This window comes from Danio rerio, chromosome 5, assembly GCF_049306965.1.
Source record: "Danio rerio strain Tuebingen ecotype United States chromosome 5, GRCz12tu, whole genome shotgun sequence".
NCBI lineage: Eukaryota > Metazoa > Chordata > Actinopteri > Cypriniformes > Danionidae > Danio > Danio rerio.
The window spans coordinates 67,908,856-67,935,022 of NC_133180.1; the positions used below are offsets into that span (position 1 = coordinate 67,908,856).

A 26,167-nucleotide genomic window follows, 5' to 3' on the forward strand; every position below is an offset into this window, starting at 1 on the left:
GATATCACTGACAACCAAAATCCTTGCTCTTTGCCAAACATTGAATGCTTTATCATTAAGTGAAGGATGAAATGCAGGGTTAACAAAATAAAGTGATTTGAAAGATAAGGTGACTGTTATAGAATACACTGGATCACAAATTAAGCTACAGATTTTGAAAGACAATCTTTGAAGTGGTTTCAGAGCAATACCTAAAAAAATGACCACTAGGTGTCACTGTAGAGACGGGTTTCGAAGCATCGACAAATTTGTTTCGACTGTGTTTAATACGCTGCATAACCGGTGGAGCTTCGAAAAACGTGGTTTACCTGTGCTGTAGTGTAAATTACATCGTTTGTCAAACATTTTTAGCGACAAATCTGAGGGAACTATAGCGGAAGAAGATGAAATCTCGCGAGGAGTGGCAGGCCACTAGCTCCTCCTCCAATCTTTCATAACAATCCCGGAAACAGCTGGAACATATCTTCCACACCCGAAAGGAATTTGCTCATTTCGGTATCTGCGCAGCACACAGAGGCACAGCACAACCAATCCAGACAAGACCCCCAGGCACTATCAGGATGACCGTCAAAGTTCATGTCGTTTACTGGTAGGTTAATGTACTAACCTACTGTATATTTTGAGGCTTATTCCAGCCAGTGCCATTTTTAGATGGAATCTATGACTGATTTATAATGCACTCGCCAATTTTAGTAGAAATTACAGATGTAGAAGTGTTTTATAATTGGTTAAAGCTTTTTTTGTTAACTTATTGAGGTAAAGTTGGTTTTATATTCGCTTGTGACATTTTCCCTTTACTTCGCTACTTTGAATATTCGGTCTGAAATAGCCTGTAAGTATGACTTCAAAACAACATTAGCACTATTTACATCGACTGTAAACAGTGTTGAATTTTGATAGTCATTGCATTGGCTGCTAATATGATTCACCTACATAGGAATCTGCAAAGAATACTTTTCTTTTAACGTTATTATGGCGAAAGTGTGTATAAAACCAACTTCACCTCAATTTTTATGTTCTGGCTGTATATGTAGATCAATAACTGTTGATATTAACAAGACGGAGGACATACAGTAGCTTTGTTTGCGCTTGGCTCATTGTTTGGGTTGTTAGGTGCACCCGCCCATGTTTCTATGCTCAGCAGGATTTGCAGGTTTATTTGTTTGGATTCCTGCATTCACTGATGTTTTCTTCACAAACGAATGATTACGAGCTATGCATGGTAGCTTAAAGGACTGGAATCAGAAAAATCCTTGTAATTTGTGAACAGTCATAGGTTATAAAACATAGCTAATATGCAAATTACATTTTGACCAATCAGGTGAATATTATTTAAATATGTCTGTTTGTCATCTCCTAGCGGCGGATGAGGGTACCGGCCCAAGGTAAGTTTCTTTCCCCTCAGTTCTTATTATCAAGAGACAAATACCCATTATTTCCTATCGTAACTCACTCAAAAATAAAAAGTGTTCCTAAACTTTTATAAATTTCTTTCTTCTGTTAAAACACAAAGGAAGATATTCTGAAGAATTAGTTGATACTAAATGTAAATGTAATGTGTACTGTAAAAACATACAGAGACTCATAAATCTAAGCCTCAAATGTAATTTTCTAAAGCTTCATCTCCTGCTTTAGAAAATAAAGCTTTAAATTGCAGATGTATATGTGAACGGTAACACATTCAAGGTTCATTAGTTAATGCATTTACTAACATGAACTAATCATGAACAACACATGTACAGCATTTATTAATCATAACTGAACATTTACTAATGCATTATTAACATCCAAGTCCATGCTTGTTAACATTAGTTAATGCACCATGAGTTAACATGAACTAACAATTAACTACTGTATTTTCATTAACTAACACTAACATGAACAAATACAGCAGTAAATGTATTTTTCATTGTTTGCTCATGTTAGTAAATGCATTAATTAGCATTAACTAATGTACCTTATTGTAAAGTGTGACCATGTGAACAATATTACACTGGTAATGAGCTCTATATCGGCACTGGTAAGAGGCAATATACAGCCATATCTCACTGCTATGAGTGTGATATTGCATTCATACAACAGTTAAACGGCATAATCATGTGTATAAAAAAGAAAATCAAACACACAGTCTAAAAACCCTTTCGTATGAGGAACTACTTTCTTTCAACGTTCATTCACATCTGCAGTTGTTGTCAGAACAGCAGAAACAATTACTAATTTACCAACATCACTTTAGAGCTAGTGTTTGAATTATTCTCTAGTGTAATGTCTAAAGTGAAGACAAAACAGGTAATTTTGCTCACATTAGATTATAAAGCTGAACGGCATGAAATGCCATCAGTCTACAGAGATATCCCAGTATTTCTCTGTTGCAATCAGGAAAAGATAATAATTAACCCCAAAAAACCAAAGCAAACACTACCAGATTACTGTTGTGTTTGCGATAAGGAACAATGCACATGCAGGCATTTCTTCTTTTTTTTTTCTGTGTACTGAACTAGTCTGCAGTAACGTTCTCACACTCGATACACTACAATTACTATGCTATAAATACAGCACTGCAACATACAAAAGAGAGAGATCAACTTAGAATAACACTTACCTGTTTAATAATGATTTGATTAGCTGGAGTCAGAAATTACGCTGAGTTTTTCTTTTCTAAGGGCTTCTTATGCAGTCTCTGTCGCCATCTTGTAGATGAACCATGTCAGCGTCTTTTCTCTGGCACTACCCTTATACATGAACTGTTGCAATTTAAACAACTTCATTCTCACATGAGAAGCCTCAAAAGTACACTATGTTGTCCAACAGCAGCAACATTTGTGAACCTGTAGTGAGTTTATTGATCTGCTGTCACTCTATGTGGGCGGAGTAATACAGAAGGGTGAAGAGGCTGTACAAGTGCTGTTATCATGGGAATATGGCACAGCTATTAGCCAATCAGATTAGAGAACCAGACAGAACTATTGTGTAAAAATGTGTATATATCAGAGATAAGTCACTTTGCTTGTAGTTCATTGATTTAATCTGATATAACTAGAATATAACCAGAAGCAGGTGAGCCACGTACCCAGCAAACATTTTTTGTGTCTAAAAGATGTCTAAGCATAGATGGCTTGGCTGAAACATAGCTTACTTTAGGCTGTCAGTGGAAATCTATTAGATGTCTAAGAATAGCTATTAGTGGAAACAAAATACTGTGGAAGGCGATGAAGAACATTCTTCAAAATATCTTCCTTTGTGCAACTAAAGAAAGAAACTATAGTGGAGGCTAATGATGACATCATTTTCATTTTTGGTTGAACTATCACTTTAATATAATAATGTTATATTTGTTTTCTGTTTTGCAAACAGTTCATCAAACTCAAGACGTTGCTTGAGGATGAATTCCCCAACGAACTTGAGATTGTATGTCATTTAAATAATTTTATCATGACAAACCTTAATGTAAATCATTTATTAATATATGTGCATGTTCAATTGCACAAAGGCTTGTTGTCTCCTGATTATCTTTTCTGTTGTACTATGAATTCCCCTGTGCAGACTGGTGAGGGCACACCCTCGACCACAGGCTGGTTGGAGGTGGAAGTAAACGGCAAGTTGGTGCACTCTAAGAAGGTAAGTATTGATCTCTCACTCGCTCTGTTTACTCCCATAGATCACAGTTATATATTTTTGAATTTGCCATAATATCATTATCATACCATAATGAATTTACCATTATTTCTAGCCTTTTCTCAGGCACCGTTCACACTAGTGCGTTTTAGTTCGAAAACACATACGTTTTGCTAAGGTTACGCCATCCGTCCACACTACGCCGGAGTTTGAGCGCCAAAAATAGAGCGTTTTGAAAATGCTAGACAGGCCGCTTTCATTCTGAAATGCTGTTGCTCCATCTCAGTGTGGATGGGGGAAAACAGAGACATCTGAAAACGGAGGCGTGGCTGCTGAGATTCGCTACCTGATTGGGGCTTTTGTGTCATTGCGTATCCTTCTCTTATTCATCAAGCCCCTATCACATGACTATAACACATGGCTTTTACGCTACCGGAAGACAGCAGACCAGCCTTCACTGTAAACAACAACATGGGCACAGAAATGGGAGCGTTGCTTGCACTATTGTCTGTTTTAGGCGCCATTGTGCAGTTATTCATTTGTTACGTTTAGTAACAACTTGCCCTCGTCGTCTGTCCACAAAAATACCTCTCTTGCTTTCTTTGCCATCGCGTTCATTGTTCAACCGGAGTTTGTTGACTACCAATAACCAAATGCTAAGCGAGACACACACTTCCTGTTTATACTAGAACGCGCATGGCCAGAGTGCGCGAATGGTCACGTGATACACACTTTTGGTGGAGTATTGTGGACGGAGATATGTTCAGAAACGCTAGGTGAAACGGTAGTGTGGACGCAGATTGTTTTTGATCTAAAACGCTGTTTTAATACAAAAATGCTCTAGTGTAAATGGGGCCTCAGTTTCTATGTTAAATTAGGCTGATTTATACTTCTGTGTCGAGTGATTGGCATGACCAACGCTGCCTGCCTTGCGCGTAGTTATGCATTTATGTCGAGTTTTTCGCGAACGTTTTGTTTTTTCTGAACGCTACAAGTAGCTAAAACTCACTCATTCAGAGGCGGGAACCGGTGTTGCGAGATATAGCTGACTTTTTCCAGCCAAAAAACTGTCCAAAACCTGCCTTAAAGCACTAAAAAGCGCCCAGAAAATCAGTTTAATAATTAATTGAATTTAATTTATTTAAATGTAAATTAACCTAGTTACTTTAACTGTCATCATATTTAACAATACAACAACCAACTCCAGCAGTCACAGAAGCACAACATAACCGGATCACATTGAAACCCTTCCTCTTACCCCCACACTGCACTTAATGTTGTGTAGAATACACTACCTATAATGCTGTGTTTACACCAGATGTGGAAGAAGCATCAAGTGTGAGTGATTTTACATGTTAAGTCAAGGCAAAGACGCGAATAGACATCCTGCGGCGCGAATGATGCAATCCATGCTAACGAAGCAGCTCGAATTGAGTGTTTTGTGCGATCGTAGCTAAAAATCTAAAACCCACCAAAATGCAAAAATACCCACCCAGTCTTCTGTACTCACGAAAATCACGTCAGTGACAGATTTTGAGCAGTAAATTACAGATTGTAAGCATACGTTTCAAACACAATAATTTAACATCAAAATTATCATCAGCATTACTGACCAGGACAAATCTAAAGTCTGTTCAAGTCCACCATTCTAAGTCTATACAAAATTTAGCATTTTAACCAACCACAGCTACACAAAGCCTATTGCTGTTTTACCACATGTGTGAGAATAAGAATAATAATAGCCCACTCATATTAACCTTTATTTTATATCTACAGTATTGTGAAAAAAATCGTGATCTTTATTTTAGGCAATAAAATTTGCGATTCTCATTTTAGCCAGAATCGTGCAGCTCTACTACACGTGAAAGGGAGTCAGATTTGTTTGGGAGTCAGATTTTGATACAACTTTCCTTCACCTTCTCTTGCGGATGGGCCAACGCGGTTTGTGCTATGCACTGGTCACTAATAACTGAATGGAGTAGGAGCACACAGTTCTGTTTTGTTAAATAAGTTGCACATAAAACGTAAGTTTCAAAACCGCCCAAATTTTGTCAACTCGTCAATGCCATTTTGTTTTACCCTCACAATCAAATTTAAAACTGCCCAATCTGGCAACACTGGAACTGTGGGATGTACAGATTTAATCATAAGGTAAACACCAAACAAGTCTCCATCTGGAGCTTCTTCACTAGACTCGACACATGTAAACACTCACTCTGTCAGGCTTGTGGCTCTCAGCACCGCCCAATCACAGCTACCAAGCCGACCAATCATAGAGCTTGCCCTATGCGTGGTGGGTGGTTACACTTTTTGAGAGATGCGCATTAGCCATGGCGAGAGACCATATGCGTGCACTTGAAGTATAAATCAGCCTTTATAGGGAAATCAAAAATGAAAACTCACTCAGTATTTACTTGCCCTCAAGTGGTTTCAAGCCTTTTTGAGTTTCTTTATCAAACACAAAAGATGATGTATTGAAGGAAGCTGACAAATGGTATCCATTGACATCTAAATAGAAAAAACAATACAATAGAACTCGATGGTTACCAGTTTTCAGCATTCTTCAACATGTCTTCTTTTGTGTTAAACAGAAGAAAGTTAAACAGGTTTGGAACAAGTGCAGGGCAGTAAATGATTTTCAGCGATCCCTTTAGCTATTGCCCAGTGCAGTGTTCATGACTGAATGTTTTGCTATGCAAATCTTGTTTGGCAAAGTTCATGTCTACAGTACTTTACATGTAATTTGATCTTTGACAGAACGGAGATGGATTCGTCGACTCCGATTCAAAAATGCAGAAAATCGTGACTGCCATCGAGCAGGCCATGGGGAAATGAGCATGAACTGATCATAGAGGGTAATAAAACTCACCATAAGCTTTTTATTGTAACATTTAAGCAAATGAACTCCTCCTTTTCTAATTCTGTTCTGTGTTGCATTTTCACAGCAGTTTTTCTTCTCTGTTTGTGGGACTCCTGGGTAGTGCAACAATGATGGTGACGTCCAAAGTGTTTCGGGCACGGATGTTGCTTGATGCTCTCCGCTCTTCCCAGGAGAAGATCATCAGAGCAGGAAACTCCCTGTGTAAACGGCTTCAGATTAACGATTTAATGGTTGAAAACAAAAAGGGAAATCTTTCAATTGGACACAATTTGTCAGAACGTGTTAAATTAATGGTACTTTTGACCTGATCTTTGTTTTTCTCAGTATGTTTGCCTTTGCTACAACGCACAACTTTAGGGAATATTTGGCATTACTTAAAACTTTAAAGCAATAAAGGATGTTACTGGCTTTGTCTTTTTGTTTATTGGGGCTCGGCATCTTTGCAGCACAGAATTCTGCCAAACATTAAATATATATATACAGCAGGGGAAATGAGTATTGAACATGTCATGTTTTTTTTCTGGGAATAATATTTCTAAAGGAGACGTTGACATTGAACCAGATTCGGGTAAAAACACAAACAATACAAACATGAAAATAAAACAAAACAAAAAATGTGATGACAAGGAGTAACTACTGAAATGTATTTCATACTTTATATAAAGGCTTTTTTGGAGCCAGTCATATGGAGAATAAAGTCACATTATTTTCTCAGGTGTGATTTTTTTTTTTTTTTTTTTTTTTTTTTTTGACAGACTTGTGTAAAAATCTTGATGTTTCTGTAGGTCTCATCTATCAAATCTGGTCTTTAATTTGTATATTCTAATGGATTCAGGTCAGGGGATTGGCTGGGCCATTCTACAGCTTGATTTACTTTCTCTGAAAGCATTCGAGAGTTTCCTTGGCTGTGTTTTGGGTCATTGTCTTGCTAAAATGCTGGTTTCATCCATATTATCCTGATAATGTAGATGTAGGACTAAAGCAGCTAATATGAATTTACAATGGCGAAGGGCAGAGAGTTGCCGAAGAACTACTGAGAGATTTCAGCTGCTGTCTGGGCTTTCCATGTCTTTCTACTCCCCCCTTTCTTCATGTGTTCAATACTTTTTCTGTGTGTCATTTCATTTTATTAAGCATAACTTAAATTGTAACATAGTTAGATTTGTTTTCTTGGCATATATGGATTTCTTTGGTTGTTACCAACATCCAGGGAAAATTTCAAGTCACCGGCTCCTTTAGAAATATTTTTTTTCGGAGAAAAATGGTGACGCGTTCAATACTTATTTTAACACTGTCACACAAAGGGTTGTATAACATGTCAAAATCTAAAATGACCCAGAATATAGATCATAAAAATGAAAATGTAAATGGGACATTTTTTATAAACATTTCCTCGTAGCAGTCTTAAAGTAAGAAGCTGTCAAACTGGTGTGAACAGAGAAGAACTGCCACTTCAAACTCTGAAGCAAACGGTGAGATTTGGTTGAAGATTACCAAAACAACCTTTTTTTCCCAGTAAATTAACTTGCGAGGATTATTGATCACCTAAAAAGTAACAATGTGTGCTAATAAACTAGGTAAATTCTGATTTCATACTTAAATCCCTTGAAAATATTCTGCAGTCTTTCGATTATATACAAATAATCCTTTAAAGGAATAGTTCAATGAAAACTATCACAAGCCTGTTCTTCCTTTTTTAAAACAATATGATATTTTGATAAATCCAGTATGCATTGACATCCATACTATTTGCTTTTTCTACCATGGATATCAATAGATACTGTAAACAGAGTGTCCTGACCTTTTATCATACTTGTCAGATTATACTACCAAAACTATTTGAATAGTTCTGTGGTTGGGGTAAGTTATGGTGATGTTACAGATTTATATCACATCGCTACATCAAAATTTAACCTGAAAGTGGGACATCAGTAGCAAACAGTCAATCACATGCTTTAAATTATAACATTACTGTGATTGACATCTTGCAATATACTAAACCAGTGTTTCTCAACTACGTTCCTGGAGGGCCAGCTCAACACATTTTCCATGTCTCCATAACCAAACACACCTGATTAAGATCATCTGCTTATTAGAAGAGACTGAAAGACCTGTAATAGCTGTGACAGACAAAGGAGACATCCAAAACATGCATTGCTGGTTGTCCTCCAGGAACGTGGTTGAGAAACACTGGACTAATCGAAATTCAGAAGCAATAATGGTTTAAAAATACGGGAAAATTAAAAACATTTACTTTATATAGCAAGATGAAAGGAGCTGTCCACCAAAGAGGAGAGCTAAAAGAAAACAGTCTGATTTATATTGTAAAGTGTATGTAAGTTTGTAAAAACAGTTGTTGTTCATGTGTATACAGAGACTCAGAAGCCTAAGCTCATCTGTAATCTAATTCATTCATTTTCCTTCAGCTTAGTCCCTTAGGTTGCCATAGCGGAATGAACCGCCAACTATTCCAGCATATGTTTTGTGCAGCGGATGACCTTCCAGCCACAACCCATCACTGGAAAACACCCATGCACTCTCATTCACACACATACACTACGGCCAATTTTTGGTCACCCAATTCAACTGTACCGCATGTCTTTGGACTGTGGGGGAAACCCACGCGAACACGAGGAGAAACATGCAAACTCAGAAATGCCAAATGGCCCAGCCTGGACTTGAACCAGCAACCTTCTTGCTGTTTGGCGACAGTGCTAACGACTTAAATCTAAAATTATATATAATTGATGGCGGTTCATTCCACTATGGCGACCCCGGATTATTAAAGGGACTTAGACAAAAAGAAAATGAATGAATATATAATTAAACTCATTTGTCGATTAATAAACTAAAATTGCTTTTGTCTAATGGATTAAAAATATAATAATTATAAATCATTTAAAAAAATAATAAATAATTCTCAATCACATCAGAAGATTTTAATCTCTAAAACTGTTAAACTAAATAGTGAACTTTAAATTGGGGCAAGGGGATCGGGAGGAGTGGCTTCATTGCATCAGAGATGTGCACTTTGCTTATAGTTGATTGGTTTGTGATCTCTAAACCAGACTATAACCAGAAGCAGGTGAGCCACGTAACCAGCAGGCATAGACTGCTAAACATAGATGGCTTGGATAAAACAAGGCCAAAATTTGTCTATCAGTGAAAATCTGATAGATGTCAAAGAATAGCTCAAAATGAAACACACAATGAGCGAACATCTGTCACTCACATCTGTCACATGCGTAACAGAGATTTTCCTCATAAATGCAAAAATTCTTATATTTTATGTAAGAATAAGATCCAATTTTCTCCTTCTGATTAGTATTATTTATTTTATGATGCGCAGTTTAATTCACAGAATATTTAGTATGTGAGCCTCACAAATGTTTTGGATCACTTCCATAACGCATGTTTATTTTTCTCGTGTAAAATATAAAACGTGTACATGTTGATATTTTTCAGATCCCTTAGTTAACTCTGTGAATAGTTGTTTGGAATATATAAACAGATGCTTCAATATACTGTTAACATATAACCACATTCTCTGTGAATTTATGTTTCAAGCTTGCCACAGAAATTACACATCCATAATGCTGTAATGGTTCCACAGTATGGACATACACTCACTGGTTACTTTATTAGGTTTACCTGTCCAACTGCTCATTAACGCAATTTTCTAATCAACCAATCACTTGACAGAAACTCAATGCTTTTAGGCATGTAGACATGGTCTATGTCTGGGGAATGGGGAAAAAATGTGACTTAAGTAACTATGAACGTGACACATGGATAATGGTGCCAGACTGGCTGGTGTGAGTATTTAAGAAAATGCTGATCTACCTGGATTTTCAAGCAAAAGCATCTCTAGGGTTTACACAGAATGGTCCGAAAAAGAAAATATCCAGTGAGCGGCAGTTCTGTGTGGGCAAATGCCTTGATGATGCCAGCGATCAGAGGAGAATGGCCAGACTGGTTCCAGCTGATAGAAAGGCAACAGTAACTTAAATAACCACTTGCTACAACCAAGGTATGCAGAAGAGCATTTCTGAACGCACAACACATCAACCTTGAGGCAGATGGGCTACAGCAGCAGAAGATCACACTAGGTGCCACTCCTGTCAGCTAAGATCAGGAATCTGAGGCTACAATACGCACAGGCTCACCAAAATTGGACAATAGAACATTGGAAAAACATTACCTGGTCTGATGAGTATCGATTTCTGCTGCGACATAAGGATGGTAGGGTCAGAGTTTGGCGTCAACAACATGAAAGCATGGATCCATCCTGCCTTGTATCAACGTTCCAGGCTGCTTGTGATGGTGTAATGGTGTGGGGATATTTCTACCTGAGTATCGCTGACCATGTCCATCCCTCAATGACCACAGTGTACCCATCTTCTGTTGGCTTCTTCCAGTAGGATAACGCAGCATGTCAAAAAGCGCAAATTATCTCAGACTGTTTTCTTGAATATGACAATGAGTTCACTGTACTCAAGTGGCCTCCACAGTCATCGGATCTCAATCCAATAGAGCACCTTTGGGACATGGTGGAATGGGAGATTTGCATCATGGATGTAAAGCCGACAAGTCTGCAGCAACTGTGTGATGCTATCATGTCAATATGGACCAAAATCTCTGAGGAATATTACCTTGTTGAATCTATGCCATGAAGGATTAAAGCAGTTGTGAAGGCAAAAGTGTGTCCAACCTGGTGGCCTAAGGTGTATATAATAAAGTGGTCGGTGAGTGTAGATAGATATACAATTTCACTGTAAATTATATATTCACATGAACTTATTGAATAAATAAATTGTGAACAAAAAATTGTTTAATACTGCACATCTGCTACATACGCTAGTCAGTTTTGGCTAGTGTGTAGCTAACTACAAGGCACAACATGAATGCAGGACGCTGCCGTCATATCATTTAATAAAAAAATAGCACCCTTCATAAAATATCAACGCGCTTTCGAGCAATGCTATGTGGCCTGTATGGGAATGAAGGCTTTTTCACTTGTCTGTTTTTTCCCATAATTCCAGCAGAAGCGCTGTGCCGCAGACACACTCCGGAAGTGAGGCGTTTATTGACAATATGGCGACCGGGCCAGCTGAGCGGGGACTGGACGTTTTTCGGGTTTGCCAGTGACCGCTGATGTGCGTTATGAAAGCGATGAAGTGATATGAATGAAGGGAATCGGGAGTCGTCGGGATGTTGTCTCTGAGCTGAGCGCGCGTTCACAGCTTCAGATTCATCATGTCGTTCTTCAGGCGGAAAGGTAAGGAAGTGGCCGCTCCATGATGATGATGGCAGTGGTGGTGGTGATGATGGGGTGCTCGCTGGACTCTCTGGGCATTTCTGGAGATCGTGTACACATTAACGTGACACCAAAAACGCCTTTATTATTCATATAATCCCCTTTATATGCGTATAGGATTGTCTTTTCTGTGTATCAGCTAATCAGGATGTGGCATTCGCGGTTCATGTGCACGTTTTGCTGTTCAGGTCAACAAATGAGAGCTTAATTTTTCTATAGTTACAATCTTCTGTAGAAATAACACTTCATTCTGGTAAAAAAAACAAGCAAACCAGTTGTGTTTATGTTCTCGTGTACATTCTAGAAATACTCCTGTTATAGTGTCAGTCATCTGACAGTTGCCATGTAGTAATTCACGTATATCATTTGGAATGAGGCAGTAATTTCCCATAGGACACATAAGTTACAGTGTAAGATCCCAAAACTTTAATTTGATCTAGCCATGGGCCGGTAAACAATTCTGATGGTATGAAAACCTTGGATAAAAATATCACGGTCTCATTTGTTATTGTTATTACTTCTCTAAAATAAACTATTTTTAAATGTCTTTATGTAACAATATTTTTTCCATTTAACACATCATATATTATTTTAACTAAACATGTCAGGCTAAATAAATATAACAAATCATTGACTTCTCCTGTCTTCACTACTTCAAAACTTAAAAAGGATATCGTCTTGGATATTTATTTTATTTGGATATAAAGTAAGCCACTGCACTGTTGACAGTGCAGGCCTGTAGGGTTGAGGGGCGCTTGGTGAGTTTAAAAAAATTGGGCCCACTATTGTATTAAAAAAAAAAAAAAAAAAAAAAAGTGAGAAGAAAGCTACAAAAAAAAGTGAGAAGAAAGCACAATTTTTTTTTAAACATTTAAGTGTATATATTTTTAATTGCTGTAACATATTTAATCTAAAATGCATATGTAAAAATATTTACTCAGATTTAAACAAATAAGTTTGCAAGTAATGAAAAGTATTGCAAATGAAAGTGCAAGTGTGTTGTAAAAACAAATTGCACATAATGCAAACGAAATAAAATAAATAAAAAATTTAGGAGGAAGGGCACAAATTGGACACGTGTAACATTACATCACTTTACACTCGAGCACACTTTTAAGGGTTTAAATTGACCGTGAGCAATTTGTAGAGTTATGTGGAATCTGTGTAGGAATACGTTACATCATTCTAGTTCACCCAATAGCTGATCGCAGGTGGTGTTATACAAAGTGTGGTGCTGCTGGGTATGTTTCTAATACTTTCTCATTTTATTCATACTGTTGTTGTGTATTTATTATTGTTTTCAGCTACTGGTCATGTATGAATCACACAGAGCTATTCTTTTAATGAATTTTAGACGTTATATTTTTCTCACCGTTGATGTTTTGTGTTCAATGGGGTTTGTGCAAATATACAAGAGTAGCTTTCGTGGGGCCCTCAAAGAAACGCGAGGCCCTAGGTGACCGCCTATATTGCCTGTTTGCATGGGCCGACACTGACTGTTGAGGTCTATAGCATGCTTGCATGTTTGTTTGTAAGTGATTTTCTTTTCCTAATTTAACAATTTTAACTCCTGTTCAATGTTAAATTTGTTAACTTTAACGGCTTTAGTTAAATTTCACATTATGATTTTTTTTTTCAAAGAACTATAACTAACATAAATGTTATTATGCATCTATTTATTACAGATCTATTTGTCCGCTGACAGAAAAAACACATTTTATAAAAAGGAATGTCATTTTCAAACATTTTCATTTTTGCGTGAACTATTCCTTTAAGATATCTTAATTGTGAAAATGAAATGCACATTTTAGGAGAAATATTAAACACATTTTCTTACCCAATTAATTATCAATTGTTTTTCAATGTTTTCTGAATCGTGGGCTTAATCGTTGATGTGGATGTTTAGTTTCAGCTGGAGATAGTGTTACACTAAAAAAAGTATTTGACAACATGTAAAAAAATGTAAATACCATAGCAATATAGCAAAGTTTTAGCGTTTTTAAACAGCTTTTCCAAACCACGGTAAACCTTGAAATCGGTTATCGCCCCATGCCTAGATTGATCCCTTTAGAATTGGTTATAGAATAACATTCCTGGATGTATTTTTGTTTTACAAGGAGTGTCTTTCACATTTTCGATCTTTCATGGTATGAACGAACTGGATTATCAAGTCATCCCATTGTCAAGACAATACTCAGAGGCTGATATTTAAAGACACTTACTTTTTGATACCTCTGCTGGAATAAAACTAAATGTAAATAAAAAATCAGATTTTGTTTATTAGGATAAGTTTGCATTAATGTAACAAATTTTGTGCTGCATCATTAATTCATAATATATCCAAGCCATATTCCAAAACTGACATGACCTTATTTCTAAATGACATAAATTTAACAGAGGTAAGCATAGTTATGAAATAGCTTCATATGCAGTGTTTTCAGTCTTTTCACATCATTGCTCAAAATTTATTTATTCAATGAACTCCTATAGTATAATAATATATACAGTGAAGTAAAGTTAAATAATATCTAACTCACTGGCCACTTTATTAGGTACACATAACTAGTTCCAGGTTGGACCACCTTTTGCCTTTAAAACCGCCTTAATCCTCCGTGGCATAGATTCAACAAGATACTGGAAATATTCCTGAGAGATTTTTGTCTATATTGGCATGATGGCATCACACAGTTGCTGCAGATTTGTCGGCTGCACATTCGTGATGCGAAACTCCCAATCCAACACATCCCAAAGGTGCTCTATTGGATTGAGATCTGGTGACTGTGGAGGTCATTTGAGTACAGTGAACTCATTGTCATGTTCAAAAAACAAGGATGAGAATTTTTAAGCTTTATCACGAGTTATCCTGCTGGAAGTACCCATCAGAAGATGGGTACACTTTGGTCCTAAAGGGATGGATATGGTCAGCAACAATACTCGGGTAGGCTGTGGTGTTGACACAATGCTTAATTGGTACTTATGGTCCCAAAGTGTCCCAAGAAAATATCCCCCTCACCATTACACCACTACCAGCAGCCTGGATCGTTGATACAAGGCAGGATGGATCCATGCTTTCATGTTGTTGATGCCAAATTCTGACCCTACCATCCGAATGTTGCAGCAGAGACCAGGCAACGTTTTTCCAATCTACTATTGCCCAATTTTGGTGAGACTGTGCTAATTTCAGCCTCAGTATCCTGTTCTTAGCTGACAGGAGTGGCACACGGTGTGGTCTTTTGCTGCTGTAGCCCATCCACCTCAAGGTTGGGCGTGTTTTGTGTTCAGAGATGCTCTTCTGCAAACCTCAGTTGCAACGAGTGGTTATTGAGCTACTGTCGCCTTTCTATCTGCTCGAACCGTCTGGCCATTCTCCTCTGACCTCTGTCATCAACAAGGCATATGCGCCCACAAAACTGCCGCTCACTGGATATTTTCTCTTTTTCCTGACAATTCACTTTAAACCCTGGAGATGGTTGTGCGTGAAAATCCAGGTAGATCAGCAGTTTCTGAAATACTCAAACCAGCCCGTCTGGCACCAACAATCATGCCATGCTCAAAGTCACTTAAATCCCCTTTCTTCCTCATTCTGATGCTCGGTTCAAACTTCAGCAGATCGTCTTGACCATGTCTACATGCCCAAATGCATCGAGTTGCTGCCATTTGATTGGCTGATTAGAAATTTGCTTTAACAAGCAGATGGACAGGTGTACCTATTAAAGTGGCCAGTGAGTGTATTTATATAATTTTAAGTGGACTGAATAGGTCTATAGAACACAGGTCGTGACAAGATACTTAAAAAAATAATAATTTGCCTTATTTAATGAATGTCTATCCTCCTTTTCTTTCCAACAGATATTGTTTATTAAAATTTTTATATGGTCATGGAAAACCTGGAAATGTTTAAAGTAGTGTTTACCAGGCATGGAAGAAAATAGTAAAAATAAAAATTCTGGTAATAAGTCAACTGGAAAAATAACAAGAAATAATTGATCAAAACAAATAGTAGTCTTTAGTTTGTCATGCATAATAAACCATCAAATGAATCTGTAGTTTGGTTCTACATAAAGCAACTATTATTTCCTAGTATCTCTGTTCACATGATAAAGAGCGTACACATGTATCCTGTGACTTCAGTCTGTGAGCGTTAATCAGTGTGGCTGCCCTAAGGGAAGGAAGGATGCCCTCTTAGCCCATGCCCTATTTAACAGGAACCTCCTTTTCTCTTTGTTATATAGTCCAGTCCTTATTATTCTCTCTCTTTTTTCATCCACCAGAGAGACACACAAGTTAAATGTATGTTATGAGCGCAGCAGTGGATTATGAAATGCTTAAAATGATGTAAGACACGCTGCACATAGTATCAGCAACCATCCTCTCCTGTCTTTGCTTGCATTCTTCACAAATAATAACTGGTTTCATGGAAAAGCTTGTCATTTTGTTTTCCGTGATGCAGGTTTGTCTGCCAGCAGTGCTTTTTGTTGACAGATTTGCAGCCTCACCCCATGCAAATTCACAAACATAAAGTGCAAAGACTCAAAAAATAGGCAAAGTGTGAATCAGTACTACTGCCTCATTCCTTTATTTGATGAGACAAATATAGAAATCTAATGTAAATGTAATTTAAATGTCTTTTTTTATTTTAAATCGTGGATGTTTAATCTTAAAACTGGTTGTTTCAGATGAGCGTAATTTCTGCAGTTACTTTAAGAGCGTACTCACACTATGCTATCCGAACCATGCCCAGGCCCGTTTCCCAAATCGTTTGAGAAGTGTGAGCGCTCGGCGCGGTTCAGTTGGCCGGCTCTGGCCCGGTTGGAAGAGGTGTGCCAGCATGGTTCACTTGGGCTCGGTTTCGTATGGATTTATTAATCATTCTTACTGTTTAATGAACGCAAACTATCGTAGATTATTAAAGATGCAAACCTCTCACTGCACGACAGCTACACCTTTAGCAAATCTCCTAATACCTGCAGCACGAGGACTTTATGGTTGTTTATAAGCGTCAAAAGTGTTTGATATGTTCGGCGGTATATTTGACTTCATGTCACCGCATCCCAAACGACTAAAATTATATAACGATATAAAGAAATCTCCACTGTGCTGAGCAAGAGCGCTTCTTAAACAGAACAGCACATCATCAATGACGTAAGCGTGCCCAGGCCCAAATGCAATGTGAGCGCGCGCCGTAGGGTGAGACAAGCGTGAGGCAACAAGCGTTCAAGGCAACTGTACATAGTGTGAGTACGCCCTAAAAGGCACAAGAGGGAGACGTAAATTAAAGTACATAGGCACTTTTTTGGATGCGTGACTTTTACTTTCACTTTCAAATTTGCAAAAGCACTGTGCTGGTTTGAGACAGACTGTTTAAATTGTTTGGCATCTCTCTACCAACAGGTTAAATGAAACTACACTATAAAAAGAAGGGGTTTGAACCTACACTGGTCTCACGGTTCGGTTTATGCCATTTGATTCGCTTCAATTCGATATCTTTGACGTATATTTGATATTTCACTTGGCAACAAAATAATCAAACAAAATGAAAATACACAGAACAACATAAACATTTGTAACAAATGTCGATATTATACTGCCTGCTTTGAGCATTGTTGAGCCAGTCAGCGTGGCTGTTTAGCAAATAGTGACATGTACACTGATGTTAAACGGCCACAGTGATCAGCTGATCCCAGTAGCGAGAGAGAGCTTTGCAGACATGCTCGTGTCTGGATCCACAAGAAGCATTATTTTTATTGCTAACAACAGCCAAGAGAGGAGATAAAACGTTACATCACGAACAATCTAGCAGAGAGAAAGAGAGAGTTTACAGCTTTCCTTTTTTCCCAGCTGGGTTCTGTCGACAAGTCGACTTTACCATAAGAAAGTGAGTAAACCTGTTATAGCTTAGAACTATTGAGTTTACTTAATTTTTTTAAAATTATGAACATAGTTAATTTACTTAATTTAAGGCAATGGGTTTACTCGCTTATTTAAAGTCAACTAATTGTTTTTTACAATGTAGTTTAAATCAAACACCAGCAATGACAAATGATGCAACATGTAATAATCGTGCAATTTATGGCAAGTTCAAATTGTCGTATTACAGTTGTTTTCACACTGCACAACTCTCTGGGGTCAGCATTCAGTTCACTACATGACTACACCTAAACAACTATTTCTTCAGTTTCTTTATCACACAAATAATTAGTTTATGATTTATTTTGTGCTGTTACATGCTGCTCCATCTGAAAGCGCATGCTGGATATTTACTACTGATTGCAGAAACGTGTGTTTGTTACATGTGTGCAAATGTGTTATTATTGTCATAATCACTTTAATATTTTAAGGCCAATTTACAAAAAAGTCAATCACAATATTTTGTAATGTTTTATTTAAATAGCGTAGTGCACACAAATCATGACAAAGCCACTGTATTGACATTAAATGTAGGCATTGACAATTCATGTAAGTCGTATTTTTATCATACAAAGTTATGTTTGGATCTCACAGTCTGATATACAAAAAATGTCAAAATATGACAAAAATGACTAACAACGTATTCGTTTTCAACCATTTGCATAACAACAATGTTAACAATAACAATTAGAATTCTGTATGGCCACCAACATGGCATATAATCATAAAAAGACAATTAATTACTGTTAATCCTTAAGCAATTATTCATCAGCCAAATTTCATAATCCTGACAATAAATAAATAAATGTAAGTAATATTTGCTTTGTTCTTTATTTAACAGCTAAAGGAAAGGAACCTGAGAGACCAGCAGATGCTAAAGCCAGCAAAGGTAAGTGTCTAGTGCTAAACCCACACGTCACAATTCATGTTTTGCATTTGCAGCTTAAGTTATTTCCACGATAGTCCTCTTTTATGTCAGATTTGTGACTTTGACATGTAGTGTCACCAAATTTGAGAGACTGAAGGACCATTCACCTAATGTGTTTCTGTGTTTAACTAATATTGCATGGATGTCAAGCTCATGCCTTTCTTTTTTTAAACTGTCTTGACCAACATTGATAGACCATTCTGAAAGAAAGGTGTGCAAGTTAAAAGAATCTGATAAAATGCATCTATCTTTAGACTGTGAAGTCTTTTGTTTTCTTTTCAAATGCACAAAACATGTTCTGTTTAAAATTAAACCTAATATTAAAAGATAATTTGAGATTTTGGAAAGTCTCTCCTAAGTTAGGGATAATGCACATCCTGTCGGTGGTTCTTGTGGAATTAAATCTTGACAGATGTATTATTAGCCAAAATTGCGTGCAAAAAAGGGGATCTGTTATGCAAAAATCACTTTTATACACAGTTGTGTGGCAGCGGTGTGTGAATCTAACAAGCCTCTGATGATAAAAATGAATGAACTCCATTTTATATAATCATACTTTCTCCCTTTGTACATGTCATCAGAGGTGGAAAGCCCTGTCCATTAGTAATGATCTCACTGAGGCACAGGCATTTGTAGCTCCGCCCTATGGCCAAGAGCACAATCTCACTTGAATTTAAAGCAACAGTCACCAAAACGGCACAATTTGAATCAAAGCCTAAAAGGGGCAGTTTCAAAGTTTTATAAAACCTTATTTGTGGGGTTTTTTGAGCTGAAACTTTACGTACACACTGTAAGGACATCAGAGACTTATATTACCTCTTGTAAAAAGGGACATAATAGGACCCCTTTAAATAGTCTTAGCATATCACCACCTTTTATAGATGTATTTGTTTAAATTTTGGTAAAATGTTTGGACGTATAAGATAATAAAAAACACAATACAAAAATAAAATGAATCATTTTATAGGTCACCATGACAGTTTTTTGGACTGTTGATGTATGCAGCTTCTACATTTATTTATTCAGTAATAATAATCAATCAATAATAATAAACACATTTTTGACTTTTAGTTTAGGGTTGTTTTGCCCTACATAAAACTTATTTCACCATCTCCGTACACTTTCAAACGAACCCTTAAGCGGTTTGATTGTGGTGAGAACATGATCTGAACTATAACAGACCCAACCACAAAAAGTACCGTGCCTTTTTGGACTAATTTGGAGACGCTGTCCTATCTTATGTGGTGTGGAGGTAAAATATTTGTTGACAGCGCTCTATTTACAATTTTAAACAGACAAAGAGAGGGAAAAACATTACCTGATGGATTGTTGGTAATATTTATGAAAGTTGACCATGTTACTGTTTAGCATAAATTAAATGACGCCTCTTCCTGAAGTGACTTGCGATGTGCATTTGCCCTTTGCAATGCATTAAATCATTGTTTTATCGCGCTTCATTCTTGAAATGTATAGTTTCTCTAAAGTGATGTATACAAACTGTATAGGATATTATGACAACTGGGATACAATCAGCCAGAGCAGTCGTCCCTCCATAGTCAAAAGTGACATTTTGTGTCTGCCGGTTTGTTTACTTGCGGGAGTTTCATTGGTATTTTCCCCACACGTTAATTCTGACCATTCAAAAAGCAGTTTAGGAAATGCATCCAATAACATCTGGCATTTTGTCACATGACTGCATTTTGGTTCTTTTCAATTGGTTCAGACCAAAGCAATCGGTGTAGTGTGAAAATGACCTAAAAACTACAGAAAATGCTACAATGTATCTATCATTTGTTGCCCTTGGTCCGGGCCAAATAAACCGAACCACAGACATGAAAGAACCCTTAAAGTAACTAGAAATGAGCATGACATCTTAAAATATTCCCAAACATTCATGTGCTGGTCATTTTTTACTCCATACCCGTTTGCATCCCTGAGACGTAAAATCTAGAATTCTGCTTTGTATTGATGTTTTTCTTCTGTCTATGTCTCTCCAGCCCCAGTGTCGCCCCATTCCCCCTCACTTAGTGGCCGGAATCATCATGCTATCCTGGAGGCGGCAGGACCCAGCCATGTGGCCATCAGTGCTATCTCGGCAAACATGGACTCCTTTGCCCGCGGCCGCACTGCTATCCTCAAAAAACAGCCCAGCCACATGGAGGCAGCACACTTTGGAGACTTAGGTACACCTGATGTGGATTATTCCTAATGCTTATTTTTGGAGCATGAATAAGGATTTTTTTGTTTAGCATAATTTAGTTTTTCTGCAATCTATACAGTTGAAGTCAAAAGGATCCGCCCTCCTCTAAATTTTTTTTTAAAGATATTTCCCAAATGATGGTTTCAAATACTACAGTCAGCTGGTCTAACAATTCAACGGAAATGCACCCAATTTGACCAATTTGAAAGAAGGGGTAGAATGGCAAGCCGTTTTGACTTTTATGCATTCTCAGGATATGTATTCTTGATATCAACGATTCAGTTCTTGATTTCATAAATGTAATTGCTGATATCAAAAATTGAATTGTTGATATCAATCAAGTAATAAATAACATCAATTCTTCATTTTTGGACTTTATTGCAACAGTAAATGTATAAAAAAAATCTAATATAAAAACAAGTAGCAGCTCAACTTAAAATACCCAGCTGGCAATCCCAAGTTTACATATCTCACGGTTTGCCATGGCAATGTTGTCGTCATCAACTTTATAATACCTCCAGACCGCAGACATACTCGTGCTTTTCCGCTTCCAGCTGCTTACATGTTCTACTTTGCTGGTATTTAACCAATAGCGTCATATGTTTATATTTGAGTCCTGATCGAGAGGTAACGTCCAATTCCGATCAAGTCTGAAACCGTGTGATCGGGCCCGATTTCCGATCACCTGACATCCCCACCCCTAATTATTATTTAATCCTAAACTTTTACTGTAACCCGTCTGTTTTCAAAACTTGTTAATTTTTTTGTTTGAATGTGGAAAATGTTTTTTTTTTTTTTTGGTTAAAAAAATAATGTAGAGTTATTGGGCAAGTAGACTTTTTATCTGTTCTTTTTTCTTCTCTCTCTGAAATGCATTTTGACCCAACTTCACCCTGTACAGTGTTGTGCTGAGCATTTAATACTCTATGTGACGTGTGTGTCCGTGGCCCACGGTGCAGGAATTATCACATTAGAGAGGGGATTTTGTGAAGCTGCCAGGAGTGTTAAGAGAGTTACTGAAATGGCTTTTGCATCGCACTGGCCTGCTGGATTTGTATGTGGAGAGCTGTAATCTCTTAACCTTTTACAGCTCTGTGGTTGGTGCAAAGGCAAACTTTAACCCTATTTTAAATGCCACTGTGAAAATGTCCTTGTGCGTTTGTCTGTTACTTTTACAAGTGCCTCTTTTATGAATGTCTAACACAAGTATTTGACTATAACAAATCCACCCGGTAAAAAGGTTATTATATGTTGTGAATGTTTCCTGGTCTGTTTTTCAGGAAGATAAAAAACAACTCTGAATCTGTTTATCTGCAATAATTAATCAGATGAAATAATAAATATACATAATTTGACTAAGTTGCTAGACATTGTTTGTAAACTAAAAAAATAAAATCAGAGTCACATGAATGTAATACTGTGAGGGATGGACGTTGGACACAATCTTCTCTATCTTTATGTCTGTATCGTTTTATTTTGTTGATTTTTATATAGCTGACAAAAAAGTAGTTTGGTAAAAAAAAAAAGATATGGATGGAAATGTTTAAATCTCATTAATAGCTTGGCGCAGCTAGAGCCCAGACCTAATCCTATTGAACATCTCTGGAGAGATCTGAAAATGACTGTACGCTGTCGCTTCCCATCCAACCTGATAGAGCTTGAGAGGTGCTGCAAAGAGGAATGGGCAAAAATTACCAAAGACAGGTGTGCCAAGCTCGTGGCATCATATTCAAAAAAGACTTGAGGCTGTAATTGCTGTCAAAGGCGCATCAACGAAGTATTGAGCATTATTAAATACTTCTTTACATGTGATTTTTCAGGTTTTTTTTTTTTAAATAAATTTGCAACAATTTCAGAAAATCTTTTTTCACATTGTCATTATTGGTTATTATATATATAATAAGGCTGTAACATAAAAATGTGGAAAAACTGAAGCATTATGAATACTAGAGCTGCACGATTTTGGCTAAAATGAGAATCGCGATTATTTTTTTGTTTTTGTTTTTTTGCTTAAAATTAAGATCACGATCTTCTCACGATTCTGTATATGTGAAATAAAGGTATGGTAAAAACAAACATATGGCACAACCTCGATAATAATATTATGTGTAGGTCTACTGGTTTCTATAAATAATTCTATTCTACTTATAATAATTCTGATGTTGAATTATTATGTTTGAGATATATGCTTGCAATCTGTCATATTAGACTGTTTTATTCACTGGTAAAATCAGACATTTGCCATTATCAGATTATATTCAACAATATATAGGCTAGAGTAGTTACACTGACATTGTAAACATTTATTTTTATGCACAACTGTGGGTTCGCTATAAAAGAAATAACAAATCAAATGCTTGTCGTAATCATAACTCTAATATGCGATATGATTATTTAAATGAAGTGCACACTTTCGGTTTCGTTTTGACTGGTAAGTGCTTGTTCATACTTCGCACACGGCTCCCAAACGATCACTCTGTGCCACAAACTGAATATTATTTACAACTGTATTACCTGTTACTCACAACATATGCAGGTTCTGTTCACTAAAGTAGGCGCGCGAGCATCTATCATTAAGTAGAGCGCGCGCGCCCTTTCTGTGATAACAGCTCACGTCACGTGTGATTTCCCGATCGCCAAAACATCATTATATGAAGACAAAAAATGACATTTTTAGGTGAATTTTACCTTATAAATACAGTATGTGACTCATTCAACATCATTTGGAGGTGTCCGTGTCACTGAGCAACGTTTGTGAAACAATGAAAAGACTCGCCTTTTCTTCTCTCCTGAATTTGAAAATATGATTGGCAGAATCGTAGAAATGCTGGATTAAGATTGTTTAGGGGGTCGAATCGAGATCGCAATCTTTTAACGATTAATTGTGCAGCTCTAATGAATACTTTCTGGATGCACTGTACATACACATACATTCATTCATTCATTTTCTTTTCAGCTTAGTCCCTTTATTAATCTGGGGTCACCACAGCAGAATGAACTATTAACTCATCCAGCATATGTTTTACGCAGCGGAGACCCTTTCAGCTGCAACTAATCACTTGGAAACATACAAATACAATATAAAGCAAACAATGGTATAATAGTAACAGGTGATACAAGTTACAGCTATATAGACCAAATATTCATATCAGCTTTCTTCAGAAATCCTACAAAGGGATTCCATATTTTGAAAAACTTTATATATGAATATTTTTAAGCCAAAAGATGAGACAATTCTTGCAACCATTGTTTAAATTGGTTAAATATAAATGTTACTATGTTTAATCCTCATACTGTAAATGTCATCTTCAGCATTATCATCTAGCACAGAAGGTCTTGTCTGAGTTACAATGACTCCTCTTTTACATGTAAAGAAAAGCAACATTGAAACGTATTTGTTGACAAACCAGTGTTGCGAGGTGACTTTAACAAGCACAATGCCTTTAACGTCATATTTTAACACCTACATAAAGATGGATAGTATTTTACCGGCTCTTTTGCGTTGTGTTACTGGATAGTTCACCTCCTAGTTAAATGTATGTTAAACCCAATCTTCTGGTTTTGAAAGAGGAGGGTGTGGCCTTTCTTTCGACACATTCAAAGGAGGTCCCGGCTCTATTAAAAGATTTGTTTTGTTTGTTGATTTATGGAACAGAGTTTGCGCTGCTGCTGTGTATTAGAAATAGATGGCTGGGTGTGATCTGGAGATGCCACAAGTCTGAATTCGAGGCATCAATGGTGTTCACTTGTACAGAATGTGTTTGTTTAGCTATTGTAGTGTTGATATTTTATGCCAGGCCAAGTTTTGAATATTATGATTATTTATGTTCGTTAGACTGTTGTTATATTATTGTTTATTATATTTATTTATGTGTTGTATTTAATTATTTATTATTTTTAACCTTTTAATGTGCGTTTTGTTATTGGGAATTTATTGTGTTATGTTTTGTTCAGTGTTGTGTGTTTGGTTATTTTAATAATTTGTTCTTTTGGGGGGTCTGGGTTTGATTATGTTTTGTTTTTAATAGTAGTGTTTTTTACTTTCTTTTGTTTTGCTTGTTTATTTGTTATTTACATTTTTTTTTGTTTTTGTTTTTAAATAGTTTCTATAGGTAGTGTTTTTTCATCTTTTATCTTGTTTTGCTTGTTCTTTAGTTTTTTGTGTGTTGTTTTTATTGGTAGTGTTTTTATTTTGTTTTTTATATACTATTTATTTATTTTATTTTTTGTTTGTGTTTTGTTTTTAACTTGTTGTCTTTAACATGCTGGTTGCTGGTAGTGTTATTTAATTTTGTTTTGTTTTTTATTTTAAGGTATTTTTTGTTTTTAACTTGTTTTTATTGGGATTTTTTTCTTTTGTTTTGCTTGTTCTTTTTATTTGATTTTATGGTATTTTTTGTTTATGTTTTGTTTTAAACTTGTTTTTATAGGTAGTGTTTTTTATTTAGTTTTGCTTATTTTGTTAATGTTTTATGTTTTGACTTGAATTTAGCATTCTGATTATGTTATGAACTGAATTTTTTTTTTTCATTTTTCATGGTGTTTTGAGTGTATTTTGGTTATCATTTTTTTTTATACTTGATATTTTCTTATTTTTAGTTTTATATTAAATTTTTTATGTTCTATTGTTATTTTCATTGGGTTCTGTTTTGGTTTCAGTTTTTATGAGTACATTTTGCACTACACAAATATGGCAGCTGTTTGCTACAAAGTCCAAGCCTTGTCTGGTTTTTGCTTCTTCAAAAGTGCTTTTCCACTGCATGATATGGTACGGTACAGTTTGTTATTGGCTTGGTGCGCTTTGGTTTGCATCTTTATTGCAGTTTAGTACTGTGTGGGGTTATCACTATAGTTGTGCCGCCTCTACTACAATGATTTACTGTAACCCCCATCCATCCTGCGACTAAGAGGAGGAATGTCTGGACCTCTTTTACTGAATATGATGCTGCCATTTTAGGCATCTTTTTATTTTAAAGGTATTTTTTGTTTATGTTTTGTTTTTAACTTGTTTTTATTAATAGTTTATTTTACTTTATTTTGTTTCGTATATTTTGTTAATGTTTTGTGTTTTGACTTTATTAGATGTTTGTTTTTAGAATTCATGTTATTTTATGCTATGAACTTAATATTTTTTTCATAGTGTTTTGTGTATATTATGAGATTTATTTTATATATTTTTATATATTTTTATTATTGTTATATTTATTGGCTTCTGTTTTGGTTTCAGTTTTTGAGTACATTTTGCACTACATAAATAAGGCAGCTATTTGCTACCAGTCCAAACCTTATCTGGTTGTTGCTTCTTTGAAACTGCTTTTC

General features: G+C 36.3%; 3 protein-coding genes across 7 annotated transcripts in view; all 3 read left to right on the forward strand.

The window, feature by feature from the left end:
- lrwd1 (leucine-rich repeats and WD repeat domain containing 1) overlaps positions 1-26,167 on the forward strand; it is a 779,065-nt gene that overhangs the window by 537,744 nt on the left and 215,154 nt on the right. The window lies entirely within an intron of this gene.
- selenow1 (selenoprotein W, 1) lies at positions 426-6,985 on the forward strand. The gene is made up of 6 exons (NM_178287.5): positions 426-589; positions 1,361-1,385; positions 3,355-3,408; positions 3,544-3,618; positions 6,373-6,470; positions 6,561-6,985. Exons 1-5 carry the CDS (start codon positions 561-563, stop codon positions 6,448-6,450), a joined length of 261 nt encoding a protein of 86 aa, NP_840072.3. The 5' UTR covers positions 426-560; the 3' UTR covers positions 6,451-6,470; positions 6,561-6,985.
- Positions 11,557-26,167, forward strand: part of akap10 (A kinase (PRKA) anchor protein 10) — a 36,107-nt gene continuing 21,496 nt past the window's right edge. For all 4 annotated transcript variants that reach the window (XM_005165576.6, XM_009301915.5, XM_005165577.6 and 1 more), the window contains exons 1-3: positions 11,557-11,774; positions 18,562-18,609; positions 20,646-20,831. In XM_005165576.6, the coding sequence (XP_005165633.1) occupies positions 11,753-11,774; positions 18,562-18,609; positions 20,646-20,831 (256 nt within the window). In that variant the 5' untranslated portion in view covers positions 11,557-11,752. The remainder of the gene's footprint in view (positions 11,775-18,561; positions 18,610-20,645; positions 20,832-26,167) is intronic.